We start from the raw sequence: 24120 nt of genomic DNA, 5'->3' as shown, positions 1-24120 counted from the left end.
AAAGTATGTATCATCTTTGATCCAGCAATTCCATTTCTAAGAATATAAGATGAAATAATATAAAACAGAGAACAAGCTTTTGTACCAGAATGCCCATCATGGCATTAATTTTATTAGTTAAAATGTTTACAACCTAAATATCAGAGCAGAGTGATAAAGTTAATTATGGCATAGCTACATAACAGAAGAATGCATGCATTAAAAATTATCTATAAACATTTCTTTTAATAACTGAAGGAAATCCCATGTTAATTGTGGAGACACAAAATTGTAAATACACTATGATCTCAATAAGACTAAAAATATTTAAGAAAAAGTATTAAAAGAAAACATACAAAAATATTAACAGTGGTATCTACAAGTAGTAAAATTCAGAAATTTTATTTTAACAATGAACACATACTAGAATAAGAAAGCCCAAATTTATAAAAAAAATATATTTTATACCAAAAACTAATACGCAGAATTTATTAATTAAAGATATAAGCGACCTCTTCAGAGATTTAAAGGAGTTTCTATAAACGTACTAATGAGCAGAGAAAAACAGTGGTAAGCTGGTTAGCTCCCTCACTAGCTAAATGACTCATTCTATATTATTAACATAATAATTATTCAACAACAAGAAATATTAATGAAATAAGCCTTTCAAGTTGTCTCTAAATGATCAACATTACAAATGAAATATACAGACCCCAAGAGTCTCATGAATTAAATTTAAATTTTAAGAAAGAAAGGGACAAAAAAGGATAGTGTTTTAAGTACACCATTTATCAAAGTCCTCCGTATACTTTATAACCCACTGGCATTACAAACTAAGCCATTTAAAATCATAGTAACTTCTCATTCAAATGCCTTTATGGATACAGAATGATGAAAAAAAAATGGCTATATGACATAAATTTTTCAATACCCAACTGATTAACAGACATTGCTGGTTTGTGTTCAGTGAGGAGTCAACCAATGTGACCTTAGAAATAAAAAAAAAAAAAGAAACCAACAAAATCTATAATAAAATTCTCTATAACTAGTACTAAAAGCTTATAATACAAAAATCCATTTTTTACTTTTAAAAATCCTCACCCAAGGACATGTTTTTATTGATTTGAGGGGGTAGAGAGAGAGGGAGAGAAGGAGGGAAGTGGGGAGGAAGAGGAGGAGATAGAGCGAGAGCGGAAGAGAAAGAGAGAGAGAGAGAGACAGAGACAGAGACAGAGACATCAATATGAGAGAGAAACACTGATTGGCTGCCTTCTATACACATCCAGACCAAAGACTGAACTCGCAACCTAGGTACATGCCTTGCCCAGCAATGAAACCTGCAGCCTTTTGCTGTACAGGACAACACTCCAACTGAGCCACCCAGCCAAGGCAATAATACAAGAATTAAAAGAGTGCTAACAGAAAAACCAATAGATTAAGATTCAAAATTCTTTTCAGTAATCTGGTTCCTTATCTGTAAAATGGGATTATGGTAAATACCCACTTTATAGGACTAAGATTTAATTAAATTAGAGCATTTAAATTAAAGTGACTTACAAAATGTAAAACATCTCCAAGGTATTAATGACAAAAATGTAAAACATCTCCAAGGTATTAATGACAATGTCCCCCTTATAGGCCTTACCCAAAAGAAACAGCTTTCATCAAATTATTTCTTAATTTCCTGAGAGTTCTAATATTACATTTATAAACAAAAGAAAAATGCAATTACAAATAAGATACAGAACACACTAAGTGTTTTTCTAGTATTCATTCAAGCTCAACAACTCTGTGAGTTGCATGTGATAAAAACCTAAGATTAGGATGAAGAATAAAGATGTTTTTGTACTAGTTAAAAATTTTTTACTAGTTAAAAAAATTAATTTTTGTGATAAAATTATCAGTTAAATATCACCAACAACAAAACAACCACTCAAACAGTATCAAAAGGTATAAAGCGAAAAGTAAAGTTCCTCTTAGGCCTGCCCTCAAAGAATTTCTATTTATCAGAGGTAAGCACTATTAAAATTCTTGTGTATCTATCTAGATATCTTTGGTTTAGCAGCTATTAATCATACAAAGACTATAGAATTTTAGAGCTAGAAAAGGTTGGCACAATACAATGTTCAACTTTATAGACAACCTGAAACACAAGTGATTTTTAAAACTGTCATTAATTTTTGGAAAGCACTTTACAATTGATAAAATGTTTTGACATAAGTTATCTACTTTAAAATAATAATAATACTTATTATTATTATTGAGTTTACTGGGATGGCATTGATTAAGATAAACATACAGGTTTCAATTGTACAACTGGACGAAACACCATCTGCACACCTCAATCCTGTGCCCATAGCCTGAAGCTAAGTCTCTTTCCATCCCCAATTATCCCCTCTTTGCTCTCTTCTACCTCACCCCACAGTCCCTTTCCCTCTGGCTATCATCATACTATTGCCTGTGTCTATGTGATAATATATATGGCTTTAAAATTGTTTTAAAAGAAAGAATCTGCCCTGGCTGGATAGCTTAGTTGGTCAAAGCATCAGCCCCCTATGCCAAGGCTGGTTCAATCTCTGGTCAGGACATATATAAGAATAAACTAATCAATGCATAAATACATGAAACAACAAATCAATGTCTCTCTCTCCCCCTTCCTCTCTGTAAAAAGTCATGAAATAAAAAGTTAAAACAAAAATCAACCAATGCATGCATAAATAAGTGGAACAAATTGATGTTTCTCCATTTTTATTCTCTCTCTCTAAAAAAATTAAAAGGCCATGACCAAGTACCTCAGTTGGTTAGAGCATCATCCCAATACGCCAAGGTTGTGGTTTTGATCCCTGGTCAGGGCACATACAGAAAGCAACCAATGAATGCATAAATACTCGTAAGTATTTTACAAATTAATGTTTATCTCTCTCTTTCTCTCTCCCTAATGTCAATAATAAATTTAAAAAATTTTAAAAATAAGTAAATAAAAGGAAGAATCTTAGCAATGAAAGATTAAGTTTGCATGTATTGTGACGATTCATGTTTTTTTAAGATTATTACTTAGAAAACCATTTTATAGATACAACTGAACAGTGATTAAAATATATTTTGAATAAAAAAATTACCAACAACTTCAAAGAAAGAAGAAATAACTTGAGAGAGGCACATGTAAGAATTTCAAACAAGCCCTGACTGGTGTGGCTCAGTAGACTGAGCACCGCCCTGCAAACCAAAGGGTTGCCAGTTCGATTCCTGGTCAGGGCACATGCATGGGTTGTGGGCTGGGTTTCCAGTTGGGGACACACGAGAAGCAATCACACATTGATGTTTCTCTCCCTCTCTTCCCCTCTAAGAATAAATGGGCAAAAATCTTTAAAAAAATTTCTCCCCCAAAGCTAATATAAATGCACAAAAACCTATAAATAGAAATCAACTAAATAATGAAGCACCTAAAAGATGCTATAGCATCCTTTCTGACATGAAGATAATTAGCGGCCACAAAATCTGCATTGCCACTGTGGCAATGACAATCACAAAATCTGTAGTATGATTAATGACAAAAATAAAGCTCTCATTTGTTAGGAGAATGTGTCAGATCAAAATTAAACATAAAAGCAAGGAAGCTCAAAATAATTCTGCTATAATGGGGTTAAAAAATAGAAAGTATTGAAATAAGTGGGCCCAATAATAGATTCTCACTCCTATTATAGAATACACTTGTAAAGAATAAAATTTAAATTCAATTCAACAAAGGAATTAACCATTAATTATGTTAAATTTAGATAACTATAGATTCAAAATGTATTAAAATGCAATTATCAACATTTAGCCAAAATACAAGCAATTCAGATAACCAAAATAATTGCAATGGAAAAACAAACAAAAAATACAAAACCAACCAGATGAAAAAAATCAGAATAGAAGTTAATTGTAACTAACCTATAATAAACTCACCAAATTTTAACTTACATATATATTCGACATCATTTAATTTCACCATATTAAAGAACATTTCTAAAAATATGAAAATGTAATGGAATTTTCAAGTAGCTTTTGTTACTAATAAAAGGTTAACTTCAATTTTTGCTTATCAGGACTGAATTGTCAATAAAATAGAAAAAACCTGAAGGCTAACTACTATATCATCCTTCTAATTAAAAACAAACAAAAACTCTGATTACCTTCTAAAGGCAGAGAAATCCTCAAATTACTCAGAAAGGCATGGGAGACCTGTTTTTTTCCCTCCTTAATCAATGACAGATTTAAGACAGGCTGTTTTCCTCCATAAATGGAGCTGGTGTGAGTTTATTTCTAATTTATACTTGTGATGGGAGTAACTCTTCAGAATCCCAACTTCTCAGAGAGATGTGCTACTTATTAGACATTCCACTTTGGAAGTGCCTTATAGTTTGTCTAGATTTAAAAAGATGCTCAAGGTTAACTAGTCTTCAGTGCTCTGCTAACTCTTTCGAATCCTTATTTCACTTAATCTCTGGTTTGTATTTTCCTTTCTGTTTTGAATGGTCGGTCATAAATTTAAAAAAATCCAACACTTTGAGTTTTTAACAAGAGTGTTGTTTAGTTTGGGCCCCAAGGTGCCATAATGCCAGAACCAAAAGCTACATACTATACTTTCAATATCATTCTATTTTTTATAGCATGTTACCTATCAGAGCACTTTTGACTTCTACAACAGTTATTTGTATAAGAATTTTAACTTTGTATATATATACATCTATATATCTATGCTTGAAAATGGGTTATCTTTCAAAAGGGTAAAATATAGTTACTAACAGGATAAAGCAAGAATTGAAAACAATAATTATTATATATTGTATTCAAATGATAATTTATTATAACTGATAACAATAAATTATTAAATATAAATTAAGCAAGGTTATTTTATTTTAGTAATAATCCTTCTGCCTACAGAAACTCTTACTTACTTTGGAAGGAGAACCATCAGTAATTTTCACCAACTGCCAAAGAATAGAGTAGTGGGAACACTGCAATGCCTGTACGACTATCTGTATCAAATAAAAAAATTCAAACAAATGAGACAATTTACATTTGCACAGGTTTCATCATACAATATTTATCATACCTTTTATCTTACAATAAGGTTTGAGTCTGAATTTTTATAGAACTAAGGAGCTGCATAAAATATTTGTTAAAAAAAGCACAAATCAACATATTTTAGAGAATACAGATAATGTAATCTTGATAAATATGGACCCAAATAACACCATGCTTCAAACAAAAATGTACTGTCATGAATACTTTGCTTAGTCAGATTTTAAAAGATATATTTAAAACTAACATATTCCAATTTTATAACTAATTACTTGTTTTAAACAATTTAAATATGAGATATATCACTCATACAGGAATGTGCATAAAACATACATAAAACCTGAAACTATTACAATACAGAATGTCAACTGTAACTTAAAAAGTAAATAAGTAAAAAACATATAAAACTTAATGAATGCTGTACATTCCACTTCTATGACTATTTTTATATACTGCCAATTTTTAAGTTTTAATCCCTTCACCTTTTTTCAAATCCCTCTTCATCTGGCAACCATCAATTTGTTCTCTGTATCTATGAGTTTGGGAAAACAGTATTTTTGAACCATGGGGGGGGGGGATCCACACATGAGGAGGGCCAACTTAAGTCATAACTGAATTTTTGTGTGTGTGGAGTGTGTGTGTATACGTGTAGGGACCCGTAACCCCGATGTTGTTCAAGGGTCAACAACAATCTCTTTCCTAAGTAAGTTATTTTTACTTTTCAGGCAGTCAGTACATTTTAACGACCGAAGTCCCTAAATACTAAGTTTATTATGCCTATTTGTGAACATTATATAAGTGAAGTCATGGAATATGTATCAGTTTGTATCTGACTTCTTTCATTTAAACATTTAAAAATTTTTTATTTATTGATTTTAAACGATTTTACTTATTTTTTAGAGAGGGGGATGGGAGGGAGAAAGAAAGGGAGAGAAACATTGATATGCAAGAGACACACTGACAGTTGCCTCTTGCACACACCCAAATGGGGACCTGGCCTACAACTCAGGTATGTGTCCTGACTGGGACTTGAACCAGGGACCTTTTGGTTTGCAGGTCAGTGCTCAATCTACTGAGCTACAGCAGCCAGGGCTATTTATTGATTTTAAAGGAGAAAGGGGGAGAGAGGGAAACATTTGATTTGCTGCTCTGCCCATTTATGTATTCACTGGTTGATTTCTGTATCTGCCCTGATGAGGGGTTGAACCAGTAACCTTTGTGTATCAGGATGAGGCTCTAACCAACTGAGCTACCTGGCATGGCTAAACTTTTGTTTAAGATTTATACATGTTGTTGCATGTAGCTACAGTAATATTTAGGATATCCTCCTACTTATTTATTCATTGTTATTAAACTTTTACAATGCTTCTAGTTTTAAGGGCATTGTGAATAATTTTGCTATGAACATCCTTTTATGTGTCTCCTAGTACACCCATATGCAGAGAGGTTCTTAAAGTTTTTAGTTCTCAGGACCTCTTTACACTCTTAAAAATTACTAAGGATCCCAAATGGTTTTTGTTTATGTGAGTTATATATCAATATTATCATATTAGAAATTAAAAGTAATGTTTAAAATATGAAGGCATTTAAAAATAAACTTTATATCATAATGTAATAAATATTTCTTTTAAAAAAAACCTAATTTTTTTTTAAGCATAAAAACTTAGTAGGGCTCTGACTGGTGTGGCTCAGTGGATTGAGTGCCAGCCTGCGAACCAGTTGCTGGTTGAATTCCTGGTCAGGGCACATGCCTGGTTGGGGGCGTGTGAAAGGCAACCACACATTGATGTTTCTCTCCATCTTTCTCCCTCCCTTCTCCTCTCTCTAAAAACAAATGAAATCTTAAAAAAACCAAACAAACCTCAGTGGTAAGAATGTTTTACATTTTTGCAAATTTCTTTATACAAGGCTTAACAGCAAACTGGAGTTTCAGATCTGCTCTTCATTCTGTTACAATATGCTGTTTTGATGAAGTATATGAAAAAAACCCAGTCATAGAGTAGCTGGGAAAAAAGTATATTTATTTATTTTACTTTAATAGCTTTTGTAGATAAATGTGGATATTCTTTGATATGACACCAACACTCCAATGTATACTTGTGAGAGAACAAGAATGAAAAAAAGCAAGTAACATCTTTATTTTATTATGAAAATAGGGTGACCTGATGGACCTATCCTGGAAATGCCAAGAGGTCCTGGACCACACTTTGAGAACCTCTGCTCTAGAAATAGGAATGCTGGGTCATATATTATGTGCATGTTTAACTTTATAACAGATCGTACCAAACTGCTTTCCACAGTGCATGTATCTAGTAGTCTTTGACAGTTCCTTGGCTCTGCGTTTTCACCAACACTTGATATCATAAGATGTTTTGAATTTGGGGCTTTATTATGTATGAGTACTATTTTAATATGGTACTAGTTCATGTCTCTAAATACCATGGAGATGGGTACCTTTTCATTTTTTATTAGCATCAAATTCCTGTTTTGTGAATTGTTTGTCCCTATTTTTTAGAGAGAGAACAGAATTCAGGAAAATAAGAATCATAAAAGAAGTTTATTTATTTTTAAATATTTATTTATTTTTAGAGAGAGGGGAAGGGAGAAGAAAGAGAGAGAGAAACATCAGTTCAGTGTGCCAGAGCCACATGGATTGGTTGCCTCTCACACGCCACTAGCTGGGGACCTGGCCCGCAACGCAGGCATGTGCCCCGGCTAGTAATCGAACCGGTGACCGTTTGGTTCTCAGGCTTGCACTCAATCCACTGAGCTACACCAGCCAGGGTGAGAAGTTCATTTTAAAGAGGTCTTTTACTACATTTCTTTGTTTGAATAGGTTTGTCTTTACTGCAATTAAGCATATCTAATAATATGATATTCCATTATTACAGTGTCTGTATTACCTTCTCTACTTAAACTAAAAATCATAAGGATGAATATATGAAGAGAACAAATTGAAAGAGAAATCAGTAAGTGAGATGTTACAGGATGCGGTTCACAGTTTCAGCTGGTTTTATTTTTTAAAATTCAGGTTTTAGCCTTGGCCAGTGTGGCTCAGTTGGCTGGAGCATTGTCCCGTAAACCAAAAGGTTGCAGGTTTGGTTCCGGTGGAGGAGCACACCCACTTTATTTACTTATTTATTTAATCATCACCCGAGGGTAAGTTTATTGATTTTAGAGAGAAAGGGGGAGAGAGAGTGAGAGAGAAACAATGTAAGAGAGAAACACTGGTTGCCTCCCATATGTCCCCGGCTGGGAATGTAACCTGCAATCTAGGTAAGTGCCTGCAATCTAGGTAAGTGCCCTGACTGGGAATCAAACCAGTGACCCTTTGGTTCACAAGCTGGCGCTCAATTCACTGAGCCACACCAGCCAGGGCTCCACTCTTTTTTAAAATAAAAATCTCACTCTCACTGACTGGAAAGCATTTTGCTTTCTCAAAGGTATATAACAATATAGCTAATAACAATTCAAAAGAAAATTGAGAAGTATTCCTTTCAGGCTTTACATCAGTCATATCGATGTTTTATCCTCCATACCACCAATGTTATACTAACTTGTCCAGAAGTCATTTATTCAGCAACTTAATCTTTCTGTAGTAGATACAACAAGGACAATAAAAAACTGAAAACAAAAAAAACAAAAAAGACTGTCCTAACCTATGAGCACCAAAGTCTTTCTGCCTTTTCTTTTTTCTTTTTCTTGTTTTAAAAAGATTTTATTTATTTAGTTCTTAGAGAGAGGGGAAGGGAGGGAGAAAGAGAGAGAACAACAGCAATTGGTTGCCTCTCACATGTACTAAGACCAGAGACTAAACCTGTAGTGCAGGCATGTGCCCTGACCAAGAATCGAACCAGTGAACTTTTTCTTTGTGGGACAATGCCTAAGCAACTGAGCCACATGGGTCAAGGCCCTTCTACCTTTTCTTGACTACCATTGCTCTAAACCTGGAGAGGATCTTCAAATAATAGCAAGCATTGGTGGGTTGAGTAGTCATTTCTTCCAACTTTCGTCCTGTCCTTTTGTTTCCACAAGGTAATGTTACAAGGAGGACCCAGTAATGTGTATTGCACATATCTGGGCAGTAGTTAGGAAGCAGGAATGCCTTTTCCATCTTCTCCTCCCCTATATGCCAGCAGGATATCCATGCCCCAGGAGATCTTGGGTCCCTGAATAACTGGGTGGTGCAGTGATACACTAGGTTCCCTTAATTGTACTTTATGGGAGTGTATTGTGTTAAGCCACTGAGATACTGAGATTAATCTATTATAGGAGTTAGCATTACCTTAACTAACATAAATATTCTTTTACTATTAGCCCTTTTTCTTATTAATGTTTACTTATTCAAAGAAACTATACCTGTTTACCTTTGATCTTAGAAGACTGAATTAATGAAAATTATTCAACCTGTAACTAATGATATCACATATCTTGAAGATGAACTGTATTATTCCATGTAAATTAAGACCAATGGATAAGCTCAGTTTAAGTTTAGTACAACTAAATTTGGATAAAAACATCAGATTAAAGACTAAAGAATGTAACAATCAGATGTTTCAAAAATATCTCATTAGCAACAGCAAAGAGAAGTGATCCTACTTGTACTTTGTTAGCATTTTATTTATTTCTTCTCTTTCTTTTAGAGTGGGAGGAAGAGAGAGAAAAATATCAATGATTGGTTGTCTCCTGTACATGCCCCAACTGGGAATCAAACCCACAACCTAGGTATGTACACTGCTTGGAGATCAAACCCCAATCTTTTGGTATACAGGACGACGCTCCAACTGAGCCATCCAGCCAGGGAACTTTTCTCTCTCTTTAAAAAAATTTTATTTATTGACTTTTTATAGAAAGAGGAAGGGATAGGGACAGGGTGGGGGGGCAGGGAGAAGGAGAGAGAGAGAGAGAGAGAGAGAGAGAGAGAGACAGAGAGAGAGAGAGAGAGAGAGAGAGAGAGAGAGAGAGACTGGTATGTTGTTCCACTTATTTATGCACTGAATTGTTGATTCTTGTATTGTCCTCACCAGGCATCAGACCTGTAATCTTGGCATATTGGGATGATGCAATAACCAACTGAGCTAGCTAGCCAGGGCCTCTTCGTTAGCATATTATACAGCATAATAGAACAGACTACCCAATTTAAGAACTGGTGAGATGCCGATAACTTTTTATCTACCTCCAGTTCTTCCCCTGTTCCTTAGGGCTGGTAAACCATCCCACTAAATTTCATGTATATCATTCCTTGGCTCTTAAAAAAATAGTTTTATCACATATATCATATTTAAATATCATTAGATAATATACTGTTTAATTTGGCTCGTGTTCAAGCTTTTCAAAAATGGTTTAACACTTATACAGTCTTTAAAGAGACCAGATATACTTCATGCTTGCTATGCTTCTGAACGTCTTGAGATTTAAAAAATTACAAATTCTCATGATCCACCACTGAAGATTAAGAGTCAGTAGAAAAAACATTTAATAACAAAACAACCTGAATAGTCAAAGCAATCTTGAGAATGAAGAACAAAGTTGAAGGTGTCAAAGTCCTTGACTTCAAACTAAATTACAAAGTTATAATAATCGAAACGATCTGGTATTGGCATAAAATCAGGCACATAGATCAATGGAATAAAAAACCCAGAAACAAACTCACAAATATATGGTCAATTAGTTTATGACAAAAAGAATGTAAATGGACCACTATCTTCCACTATACACAAAAATTAGTTCAAAACAGATTAAACCTGAATGCAAGACCTGAAACCATAAAATTCCTAGAAGAATATACAGTTGGTAAGTTCCCTGACTTTGGTCTTGACAATGATTTTTTGGATTTTACACCAAAAGCAAAGACAAACAAAACAAAACAAAACACAAAACTACATCAAACTAAAAAGCTTCTTCAGAGCAAAGAATACCAACAAAATAACCAACCGAATGGGAGAAAATATTTGTTAATCATATATATGGTAAGGGGTTAATATCTAAAATATATGAAGAACGTATACAACTCAATAGCAAAAAACCAAACCAATTAAAAAATGGGCAGAGGATCTGAATAGACATTTTCCCAAAGAAGATATATAGCTGTCCCTTGATATCCATGAGAGATTCGTTCCAGGACCTCATGCAGACACCAGAATCCAGGGATGCTCAAGTCTCTTAAATAAAATGGCGTAGAATGATGCATAAAGTTGACCTTGCATCTATGGATTCCCAACCACAGATGGAAAAATACTATTTTCAATTTGCAGGTGGTTGAATCCATAGATATGAAAACTGTGGCTATGAAGGGCTGACTGTATATATGGCCAACAAGTACATAAAAATGCACTGAACATCACCAATCATCAGGGAAATGCAAATTGAAACCACAATGAGATATCACCTCACACATCTGTTATAATGGCTACTATAAAAAAGAGGAGGTAATAAATGCTGGTGAAAATGTGGCGAAAAGGGAACTCTTGTGCACTGTTGGTAAGAATGTACAGGCATACCTTGTTTTATGGTGCTTCATTTTATTGCACTTCACAGATGTTGAGTTTTTTACAAATTGAAGGCAAGACCCTCTACCAGTGAAAATATTACAACTCATTTTATTGTGGTGCTCTGGAACCAAACTCTGAGTGCAGCTATGAAAAACAATATAAAGGTTCCTCAAAAAATTAAAAAAGAGTATAACCCAGCAATTCCACTTCTGCCTATTTATCCAAAGAAAACTAAAACACTAACCCAAAAAGATATGCATGCCCCATGTTTATTGCAGCACTATTTACAATAACCACGATATGGAAACAACCTAAATGTACATTGTGAGTGAATGTATAAAGTAAATGTAGTATATATATACAATTAAATATTCAGCCATTAAAAAAGAAGGAAATTTTGTCATCTGTGACAACATGAATGGACCTTGAGGGCATTATGCTGAGTGAAACAAGTCAGAGAAAGACAAATACTGAACATTCTCATCTATGGAATCTAAACAACAACTAAACACCAACAAACCAAGATCATAAATACAGAAAAATTGGTGGTTGTCAGAGGTGGGAGGCAAAGGGAGTCAAAAGCTTTCCGTTACAAAATAAGTAAGTCATGGAGATGTACTGAACAGCATGGCAACTATAGTTAATAATAAAATCTGTAACTATGTATGGTGAAAGATGTTAACTAGACTTACTGTGGTGATTTCACTATATACAAACATCAAATTATATTATATACCTAAAACTAATATAATGTTGCATGTCAGTTATACCTCAGTTTAAAAACAAGAAATAATTTAACAATATTTTTTACAGTTTATTTTAATTTAAATACTTTTGCAATCATTATGTAACTGAGCTTTGGCAGAAAGGGCTGAAATATAAGAATCAAGAGTCTATCAAGTTTTCTAATGGTTCTTGGTTCTGAAATTTCTTCCATGTAATACATTTTTTATTTTTGTGGTTGTTTTGGCCTAGAGCTTTCAAAACTTCAAAATATACACATCAGGCTTTGAAATGGCCTTAAGTATGAGAAATAAATGACTACTACTTTTATTTTTATCCTATTTCATTTTTAAAAACTAAGGTATAATTTATATATAAAGAAAAATGTACTGTTTTTAATACACAGTTCTACGAGTTTTAATAAATGTGTAGTCATGGAATCACCAAAACAATCAAGATATAAAACAGTTCCATCATCCCTCAAATTACACCCCAAAATGCCTGGAGATGCATTTTCTGTGCCTACAGTTTTGCCTTTTCTAAAATGTATAATGCAGTTACACAGCATGTAGATTTGTGCATCTGGCTTCTGACTCTATATAATGCTACTGAGATTCATCCATGTTGTTGCATGTAGTTCCTTCCACTGTATTGCTGAGAAGTATCCTCACCAGTTAATGAACATTTGAGTTGTTTGCAATTTTGGGCAACTCAAACAACTGCTATAAACATTCAGGTATAGGTTCTTATGTGAACTTAGCTATTTATTTCACTTGGATACAAACCCAGGAGATGGACTGCTGGGTCATATGATAAGTGCATACTTAACTGTATCAGAAAATGCTAAACTACTATCCAAAATGGCTGTTATATTTTGCATTCCCACCAATAACAGGAGTTCCAAATGCTTTCTCAAGAATTACCGTGGCATCTCATTGTGGTTTTATCGAATAGTTTGAATTTCTCTAGTGACTAATGATAATAAATTTCTTTTTATGTGCTTATTTGCCATCACTTTTGTTAGTGAAATAGCTATTGAATTTTGTCCATTTAAAAAACTGGGTTGTTTTTCTTACTAACGAATTTTGAGAGATCTTCATATTTTGGGTGAAAGTCAGTTACCAGACATGTGATTTGCAAATATTTTCCAGTTTATTGGCTTATCTTTTCAGTTCTCTTACCAGTGCCTCATAGGAGCAGAAGTGCTTACTTATAATGAGTGTCTGTGTTTGAATTTCTCCTATGGATAATCCTTTTAGTGTTGTATCTATGAAATCTTTGATTAACTAATGGTCATAAGGATTTACTTTTATGTGCTCTTTCAGATGTTTTAGAGCTGCAGGTTTTACATTTTGGTAGTCTGTTTTCAAGTAAATTTGTATATATGGTGTGAGGTATGGACTGAAATTCATTTTTTGTGTATGGCTACCTAACTGTTTCAGCACCAGTTGCTGAAAAAGATGATCCTTTCCCAAAGGATTGTCTTGGCATCTTTATCAAAAACCAATTGACCAAGGAACTTTGTACAACACTGGGTGAGAGGTGGAGGAGTAGTGGCTGCCTGAGCTGCATATAGCAATGTACTCCTTCCCAATCCCATACCCTTCTTGGCCTGCTCACTGACGGTCAAAAATAGTGAAAGAAACCACTATAATATTTTGGGGGTCAAACCCAATGCCATAAGGAAAAGTTGAAAAAGGCTTACAGAAAGCTGGCCTTGAAGTACTTACCCTGATAAGAATCCAAACAAAGAAATTTAGATCAATTTCTCAAGCATACAAAGTGCTCTCTGATGTAAAGAAAAGGGGATTGTGTGACAAAGGGGAAAAACAGGCCATTAAAAAAGGTGGAGGAGATAGCTCACCCATGGACACTTTTTTAAAAAATGTTTTATTGGTTGTTTCCTGTATGTGCCCTGACGAGGCATGGAACCTGGAAATTTGACATATCAGAATGATGCTCTAACCAACTGAACTAGCCGGCTAGAACACCCATGGGCATCTTTGTTTGTTTGTTTGTTTTTTGGAGGAGGATGAAGGATGCAGAGAGAAAGGAGGTAAAAATGTTATGTATCAACTTTCAGTAATCTTACATTTATAAAATGGTGCAACATGAACACTAGCTCTGCAAAACAACGTGATCTGTGACAAATGTCAAGGCCAAGATGGCGAGAAAGGAGTATAGTGCTGTCCCAATTGCTGAGGTACTGGGATGCAAATAAGAATTCATCAGAAAAGCCAGAATGGTTCAGCAAATTCAGTCTGTGTGCATGCAGTGCCAGGGCCATGGGGATTGGATCAGTCCTAAAGATAGATATAAAAATTACAATGGAAGGAAGGTAGTTTGAGAAAAGATCCTAGAAGTTCATATTGACAAATGTATGAAAGGCGGCCAGAAGGTAACATTCCGTGGTGAAGGACACCAAGAACCAGACTCAAGTCAGGAGATATCATTGTTTTAGATCAAAAGGACCATGCTGTTTTCACTGGATGAGAAAAAGACCTCTTCATGTGTATGGACATACAGCTGGTTGAAGTGTTCTGCAATTTCAAAAGCCAATAGCTACTCTTGACAACAAACCACAGTTATCACCTCGAATCCAGGTCAGATTGTCAAACATGGAGATATCAAGTGTGTGATAAATGAAGGCCTGCCCATTTATTGTAGACCATATGACAATAGTTTCCTAATCATCAAATTTAAGGTAAACTTCCCTGAGAATAGCTTTCTGTCTCCTGATAAACTCTTTGCTGGAAAAACTCCTACCTTAAAGGAAGGAAGTAGAAGAGACTGGTGAAATGTACTACTTGAAACCTGTTTAATTTTATTAACCAATGAAACCCCAACACATTAAAAAATAAAGTTATCTGGCATACAGATTTCTAGATGCATATCCTTCCTATGTAATGACAGATGGATGTTTTTCTTACATAAATTACTGATTGTTGGAGCAATCAATGAAAAGTATCTAAATTTATCTCCCACCACTTTTAGATAAGACAGCACCATTGTAATAGAGAAGCATGTGAGAATGATGAACATCACCCTAGGGGTTGGTGTTCAGTGTCACACTTAATGGGGCAAGTGAATAACACTGTTTGGCATTTTATATGCAAGTAGTGTATGAATGAAGGACTATAATCATAATATGCTTACTACTTGCTATTGTTTTTGTTTTAATATTTAACTATAGTAGTGTTTTAAAAGTTAAATGAAGCCTTGGCTGGTGTGGCTCAGTGGATTGAGTGCCCGCCCGCCTGCAAACCAAAGGGTCGTGGGTACGATTCCCAGTCAGGGGTGTGCAAGAGGCAACCACACATTGATGTTGCTCTTCCTTTCTTTCCTCTCATTCTTTTAAATGAAGAATAAACTCAAATATATAAGATCTAAAAAAATAACAAAGCCCAACTTAACATATATGTGTGGGTCTATTTCTGGAATCTATATGCTGTTGTTTTAATTTATATATGTCTATTTTTTCTTCAATACTGCACTAAGTTACTGTTTATAGTCTTGAAATCAGGTAGTGTTAATCACCTGAGTTTATTCTTTTCAAAATTTCTTTTGGTTATTTTATTTCTTTTGCATTTCCATATAAATTTTAGAATCAAGCTGTCAGTTTCTACAAAGAATTCTGCTGTGATTTTAAATGGAATTGTTAAATCTAAAATCAGTCTTGGGAGAATCGACATCTTAGAGTCTTCTAATTTACAAACATGATAAGACTTCACTTAAATCTTCTTTGAGATCTTTTATTTGTGTTTCATAGGTTTTTACAAATCCTGCACATAGTCTGTAAAAATTACACCTATGTATTGTATGATTTTGGCACTACTGTAATGGGCACATTTTAAAAATTTCAGTATCCAACTGTTCATTACTAAACAACTGGGGTACATGCACATAGATCTTATCACCCCTTTTTATGTTTACATATCATTCTACTCCTTACCTTTTTCATTACATTTATTCTCACATAGAATATTATAGCATAAAAAATATCAACCTCATTATATTTTATAGCTGCATAGCGCTGCACAGAATCAAAACTATACCACTATATATAACCAGCCCTCTACTGATATTTAAATTATTTCATATCTTCAATTTTTATAAATAATACTAAAATGAACATCTTTGTACCTACATCTTTGTACATATGTCCAAGTATGTATCTGCAGTCTAAATTCCTGGAGCTACAAACACTCAGATGAAGGATATGTCCATTTTTAATTTTGATAGAGCAACAAATTAACTTCTAAGTGGATTATACCAATTTATTCTCACTCTGGTGCTTCAGAGTATATCAGTATTAAAAAAATAAACCCCATAAGGTTATCTGATGCAAACACAGTTACCAATTACTGAAACAGAGCCTAGATTGGACAGAGAGTGAAACTGAGGTTACTAAGACAAAATATGCAGCTACTACTGTAATTTACAAGAGAAAATATGAGGAATTCAACTAAATAAATGGTAGAAGGGCTTGAAAAATAATTACAAGAAGAGATTCAAGAGGTAGTCATTAAAAAAATCAGAAGTCTTCTGATTTTAAGAACTTCTTCTAATATACCCTTAAAGCTTCAGGACCTGACACTGAAATACATTTTGGTCAATTACGTTTACACAGGTCATAAATTGGATGTGTATGTGTATTCGTGTGTGTATAGGGGAGTGGGGGGTGGGGGTGGGGCAATCACAAAGGGTTTTGATAATGCATACCCAAAGGATAGTCACAAGTAGGTACTTGAAATAATTTCTAAGCCCAGTCAAGGACTTACGTGTGTAGTCTTCTAAGGAAAGCATGACTCCATTATTTATACAATAAGCAATAACCTGACTATTGTTAAACTCAACCCCTATACCATGATCAGTCTAAAGAAATGTGTTGCTTTCTAGTTCACGATGACAGATTACATATTAGCATCTAATCTCTCCATGTTATTTCCATTGAAACAACACAAAAGATATGTGGAAAATATAAAAATGAAAAAAATTAAGAGTTTGATATGGGGCAGAAATCAGAAGGTATGGGATATCGTAAACAATAGTTGTAGATTAGGAGCAGGAAATGTGAAAAGACACCAAAAAGAATTTAAATGCTTGGTTTGAGTGGGTATACAATAGCTATGTTACCTTAGGCAAGTTATTTAATATCTCTATGCTTTATTTTCATCATCAATAAATTTTGGTTTTATATATTCTAAAGTTCTAATAGCTAAAACAGTACTGGTGCGAGAAAAGGTAGATCACTGGAATAAGAAAAAAAATTCAGTTAACCTTAAAGAGTGGGACTTTAAAATTTCCAGTTGAATTGATTATCATGAAAATTAGTCAAGCATATGGAGAATAAAGTAATAAAGTTCCCCAAAATAGCTATACAATAACTTTTAAGGTATCCTAAAAATGTTAAGCACAACTGAGAGTTTGCAATAGCAAACATTTTGGTAGTTCCTTTATATCCTTGCTCTTTTCTCTGGATTCTAATTTAAAGTACAGAGCTGGAATGTAAAAATGTGAGCTTGCATGGTCCCAATGAAGAATTGGCTGAATATAGTTTTTGGATTTTCTTTAATTTTTAAAAAATTTATTTAAGAGAGAGAGAGAGAGAGAGAGAGAGAGAGAGAGAGAGAGAAAAGAAACATCCACCAGTAGCCCCCCCCCACACACACCGATCAGGGACCAAACCTGCAAACTAGGCATGTGTTCTGCTGACTGAGAACTCAACCTGTGACCTTTCAGCTCATGGAACGATGCTCCAACCAACTGAGCCACGCGAGCCATGGCTCTGCGAATAACTTCTTTAAAAAAATATTATTTATTTATTTATTTCTGGAGAGGGGAAGGGAGAAAGAGCGAGAGAAACAGTAATTGGTTGGCTCTTCCATGCCCCCAACTGGGGGCCAGGCATGCAACTCAGGCATGTGCCCTGATTGGGAATTCAACTAACAACCATTTGGTCTGCAGGCTGGCGCTCAATCCACCGAGCCACACAAGCCAGGTATGTGATTAACTTTTAATATAAAATTATAATTTTATTACATCTACTGAAATTTGTATTGCTTTAGCATAATAAAGTGTCATCTATGTATTCCATTTTACCCAAAGGGAATGGATAAGATCACCCCTAAATACTACCTATACCTAAATATGGGGTTGGTTTTTTGGTTTACATAAATGGATGTCAGCTGTGCACAAAATATCTCTTAATTCTTAAAAGCACATTGTTATTGTTAGTTAATACTAATTGTTATGGTTAATAATAAAGAGTTCTACGGTCTACTAAAAGTCCCCAAACTTATTTAACTGTGCATGGTTCTATCACAAAAATTTAGCAATACCTAAGGCGTCCTATTATCTGTATCTAGAATATTACCTGGGATATAGCCATTATCAGAAATTAATCAAGTTTTGAAAGTGCTACTATAGCAATATATTTTTTTAAAAAGTAATATTGTTTACCATACATTAAAAATTTGAGAATATTATAGCAAAGGTTTTCTATACTTTTCTGCTTAAACCTGAAGATGTAACATGCTTATCAGTAACAATTAACATAGCAATAATTCTCAAAAGAGGTGGCTACATTAAAAAATTATCAACTATGTTCCTTGAAAGGCTTTTTTGATAATGCTGTGTGATCTCAAAAAGGCTTAGCTTTCTGAAATGAGATAGAAGGAATATTAATAAACTCCTACCTGTTCTGGCATAGCTCCATGTTCAATTCCTGTCTTCAACAATCTGTAGCAATTACCAAACAAATCCCATTTTGTGAGATCATGAGCGCTAAAATAAACAAAAATGTTATTAACTTTATTCTAGAGTGAAGGAAATATTTAAATTTGAGCTCAGTTTCAGTGACTGGAAGAATAAAATTTCATTTTCTTGTGGAGTTGAGAAATATTCATAAAAGGTTCGAGTGCTTATACTTATGAAGGAAGAAAGGAAGAGCAGAATAAGAGGGAGAGAGAAAGAGGTGCAGAGAGCTCAAGCTGACATTAGGAATTCATTAAAAGAAATCAGTAACAATAAACTTCACACATTTAAGTGAAGATTACTACCACATGGTCAACCTAAGCTCATATTCCATATGGATGTGTAACCTTTCTTTCTAGTTTATTTTAAAACACATTTGCTTAAACGTATTTTGAAATTCACTCACAATTTCAAAATATAGTAGATAAGTGGCTGTCAATTTTTATTTTCATACATCTAAGTATTTAAAAAAATGTTTGTTTCTCCATGAAATTCTAAAAAATGTACGTGTATATAAAGAAAAGGCTTAGATTTTATGAGCATCAGTCTGTTTTATGTTGGCTAATTTGTATTATTCACTAAATCTACTTTAAATAAAATCACGTACTTGTGAAAAGAGGTTAACCGTTTTAATGTAGAAAGAACATTGTAAATATCATCATCATCAGCTTCTTCCCCCTGTAAATAAAAAGTAGATATTACTTCATTACCATAACTTTACTCATCCTCAAATTCACATGGAAGTCTATCAATACTTACTGCCTAAGTAAAAATTATTTTTATTATTATATAAACAGTACATATTCACTGTTGGTAAGTAACAAAATACAAATAAAGCAAAACAAAACAAAACAAAAAAAAACACCCATAATTCCAACACAGAGAAATAACCAATTTTTGCATTTTAAACAAAGTCATAAACATGACTTTGTCTACTGTCTGATTAATATTTTAGGATAAATTCCTTAAAATTATTGAGTGAAACAGTATGTATGAATGTTAAAAATTTAATTATTATTTCAAAGATTTTACTGATTGTTAAGTTACTTCCGCAGTTTCAAAAAAAATCACAATGAAAAATCAAAACGGTTGAAAAAATATTTTTAAGTTAAAGTTAAAAGTAGGGAAAAATCAGTTGCATAGATTAAGAAGATCATAGCAGCTTGGACCTCAGATCATAGAAACCTGTGAGTGTTCAAGACCACCTTAAAATAGATTGGAAGGAGAGAACAGGATGTGAGAATCAGCAACAATAATTATAAAAATAACCAGTTGGAGATGTTTGCTGCTATCTTGGCCAATGATAACCAACCATCCCTTATAAGCGCACAATTTTTGTTCTATTCATTAGTACATAATGATTTAATTAAAATGCAAATTAGGCTCTAGAAATAGAAAAGAAAAAATGACTTAAGACAAGCCAGTCTTAAACCTTTAAAGGTTTTTCTTAAAAGATCAAAAAAATAAAATAAATAAAAAAATTCTAGCTTATATAAAACAAATTTTTAAAATAAAAATAAAAGTATACCCAAGGTTGATCTTTATAGGATAAACAATCGCAATAATGCCACCAAGTTCTGAAAGGTTTAGAAAATTCTACTAAATTTTATTTTAAAATGGAAATAATTTACATACTCAGCTACCTTGAATAATTATTAGCCTAAATTACTATATTTACTCATTAACTTTAAAACCTACCTCTTGCAATAGATCTTCCACAGAATGGTTGAATCGATCTACAAATTCATCAATTAACTGGCTTCGAGCTATGTCAACTCTGTTCTGAATGGTATACTCTTCACTGCATAAGATGCTATAGGTTTTACTACAGGCTTCTAGAACATCTGATTCTACGTGTTTCTCCACAACAAACTTAATCTGTTTTAATAGAGCATCCAGATGCTGAGGAGGAAAAAAAGAAAAACTATGATATGTCGATTGATAACAAAAAACAAAAATAAACACCTGTCAAATAACAAGCCAAATGCTCATATAAAATTAAAATAGTGCAGTTAATAAAACTGAATACAAGAGCACAATTTCAATTTCATAGTGTCTTACCTTTTCCATTCTACCTGTGCTATAAATTTCTAGATCAAAATACTGTGGGATTTGTAGCAAGTTTGCTACCTTCTCTGCATCTGCAGAATACTAGAAAGAGGAGGAAAAAAAAAAGTAACTACTTTAATAGAACAGTGTAATGAGCATTCAGTGATATATTATCATGAAAATGTAAATAAAACTGTACCTTTGATAACAACATAGGAAGTGTGATAATAAAATGCTCAGTCAATTTGTTTCTATCATCTATTTGAGTTTTTCTTTCTTTGGCAGTTAGCACCTAGAAATAAATTTAAATGGGCAAAGAATAAGAGTGTTATGTACTAATTTATAAATCTAGAATGTTACACAGAATGATGAAGCATTGACAAATAATGTAACTGAAAACTTTAAGAGGAGCTTAACAAACTACAAAAATAAAGGCATCTAGTTTTATGCAAATTTATAGTTAACACGCCCTACTACTTTATTAAATAGCTACTTACTCAAGAATCATTAAACTTTAGATAAACTACTTATTAAAATAAAAACAAACATGTACATTTCTATAAAATACAGTTATAAACAGAAAAGTACTGGAACCAAAGAAGAAATAACTTTTTTAGAGTTTTAATCTCAATATGGTAACAGTGAACGCACCTACATTAAACACAATTTTCTAAAACTACTTAGGAATTAATGTTGTTTAAATACAGTTAGCAGCTGATACATTTTCACTTATCTTCACAGCATACTCTAGCGATATCCCTGGAATTATTTACATTTGGTTTTCCTTGTAACAAAGCTCATAAATCTGTTAGACAATAATTAAGACAGAGAGGTATAGCCTGTAGTCATTGAACAAATTAGGGCTGATGATGCCCATCACTTTAGCCTCTATTCAACTAGTTAAATCATAGGTGGTTCCAAAAATAAAATATTAAAATGCAAGGGCACTTAAAATGATAATTTCTCCAAAGTATTCTGCATTTTGTTATTAACATGAAGGAATTTACCACTAGGATGTTGAATGGTTTTATAGGCCAGAAATATTCCCATATAAATTGCCATTTTATAAATGTAACCCCAACATTTGAGAATGTATGAAAGTAAGAGGGCCTCCTGATTCTTCCCCCTGGAACTTTGTTTTTCAACCTCTTATACATATAAAATAATCACTTTGGAATAATCTACCAAGTATTATGTTTAGTTTTGTATAAAACAAAGGGATTACATAAAGTAGCATGTATGTAAGAATATATTCAGGATATTGAGTCTTAAAATTATTTTGACATGTATGAAAGAGCTAAAGATATTGATTTTAGAAAAGTAGCTATGTTTGATTAAATGATCATTAGGTAAAGAACTCATTCAATCTTCACAATATCTCTGATGGGATAGCAAAAATGGCATAATGTGTATGAAAGAGGAATTTGTCAGTGTTTAACAAAATCGTACACACATTTTTCTTTTGACCCAGTTGATCCCACTTTTAGCAATCTATCCCACTAACACACCTGTTACAAGTATAAATTGATACAAGATTATTCACTACAAATTATTCAAAAGACTGGCAACAACACAAAAAACTCAACAGCGTATTCACATAATGGATACTCTGCAACCACCAGAAGCTGAAGGCCTCCAAATAAAGTTAATGAAACAATACCCAGGATATACTGTTAAATTAAAAAAAAAAAAAAAAAAAAGTTACAGAACATTGTATAAAGCAAGCTATCTTTTGTAAAAGATTCAGAGAGAGGAGGATTGAGAATAAGTATATAGTATCTGTATGTGTGCATGAATTTATCTACATCTGCAAAATGGAAGACTGAAACAAGAAGTTATTGGCAGTAATGAGGTATAAAGGGAAGTATATTAGAAAGACTTGTCTGAATATATATTTTCACATGGTTTCAAACTTTTTAATTATTCAATTGTTTTACATATTTCCAAATAAAATGGGAAAAATAAAATTGAGGAAAAACCCTGTTATGCTAAATTTAAGTCAGAAATATCAATATAAATGTTTAATCACACACACTTTAATATAGAGAAATTTTTATTTCTTATCTCTGTCTATAGAAAGTGCCTAGCAGAGCCCTGGCTGGTGTGGCTCAGTAGACTGAGCACCAACCTGTGAACCAGAGGGTCGCTGGTTCGATTCCCAGTCAGGGCACAAGCCTGGGCTGTGGGTCAGGTCCCCAGCTGGGGCATGCCAGGGGCAACCACGCATTGATGTTTCTCTCCCTCTCTTCCCCTCTCTCTAAAAATAAATAAATAAATAAATAATATTAAAAAAAAAAAAAGTGCTCAGCAGAAATGATAACCAATTGACAATGAGTACTTGTAGTGCCAAGATTTTGATCTTTATTTTTATTGATTGGTTGATTTTAGACAGAGGAAAGGGAACAGCATGGGAGAGAGAGACAGAGAGAAACATCGATTTTGTTGTTTCACTTATTTATGCATTCATTGGTTGTTTCTTGTATGTGCCCTGACTGGGGATTGAACCCACAACCTTGGTGTATCAGGAGGATGGTCCAACCAACTGAGCCACCCAGGACAGAGATTTTGATCCTTAAGTACTGCTCTAGTTCTGGCTGGGTAGCTCAGTTGGTTAGACCATCATCCTGATATGCCAAGGTGGGTTCCATCCCTGTCAGGGCACAAACAAGAAGCAACCAATGAATGCATAAATAAGTGGAGCAACAAAATGATTTCTCTCTAAAAATCAGTAAGTTAAAAACAATTTAAATACTACTCTACTGAAAGGAATCAGGGCTGGTTGGAGATTCCTGTGCTAGAATGAGTCTTCAAGGTGACTCCCAATGATCTCTTCCTCCAAGTATTCATGCCTGTATAGAGGCTCTTCCCACAATGAATAAGGCTGACATATATAACCAAAAGGACATTGTGGGGATGATGCTGTATTATTTTTGAGGGCCAGGAAATAAGACAGAATTGTCCACCTTACTCTCTTTCAGATCATTCACTCAGTCTTCCTTTTTCTTCAATTATTCACTTTGGAGGAGGCAAGCAGCCTTGTCATGAGTACACTCAA

The 24120-nt window shown here is 33.6% G+C and overlaps 1 protein-coding gene and 1 pseudogene across 3 annotated transcripts in view; one reads left to right on the top strand and one right to left on the bottom strand.

The window, feature by feature from the left end:
- Window positions 1-24120, bottom strand: part of STAG1 (STAG1 cohesin complex component) — a 382246-nt gene that overhangs the window by 50027 nt on the left and 308099 nt on the right. For 2 of the 3 annotated variants that reach the window (XM_090284291.1, XM_090284293.1), the window contains exons 17-22: window positions 21265-21357; window positions 21078-21167; window positions 20715-20918; window positions 19624-19694; window positions 18959-19046; window positions 4920-5000 (exon numbers count right to left, since the gene is read on the bottom strand). In XM_090284291.1, the coding sequence (XP_090140417.1) occupies window positions 4920-5000; window positions 18959-19046; window positions 19624-19694; window positions 20715-20918; window positions 21078-21167; window positions 21265-21357 (627 nt within the window). The remainder of the gene's footprint in view (window positions 1-4919; window positions 5001-18958; window positions 19047-19623; window positions 19695-20714; window positions 20919-21077; window positions 21168-21264; window positions 21358-24120) is intronic. The other variant, XM_090284292.1, reaches the window with a different exon arrangement.
- LOC150005066 (dnaJ homolog subfamily A member 1-like) lies at window positions 10563-15082 on the top strand (annotated as a pseudogene).

This window comes from Furipterus horrens, unplaced genomic scaffold, assembly GCF_987537825.1.
Source record: "Furipterus horrens unplaced genomic scaffold, mFurHor1.1.pri manual_scaffold_7, whole genome shotgun sequence".
Lineage (NCBI taxonomy): Eukaryota > Metazoa > Chordata > Mammalia > Chiroptera > Furipteridae > Furipterus > Furipterus horrens.
The sequence above is the reverse complement of the archived record's forward strand: the minus strand, read 5'-3'. Positions and strand labels throughout refer to the sequence as shown.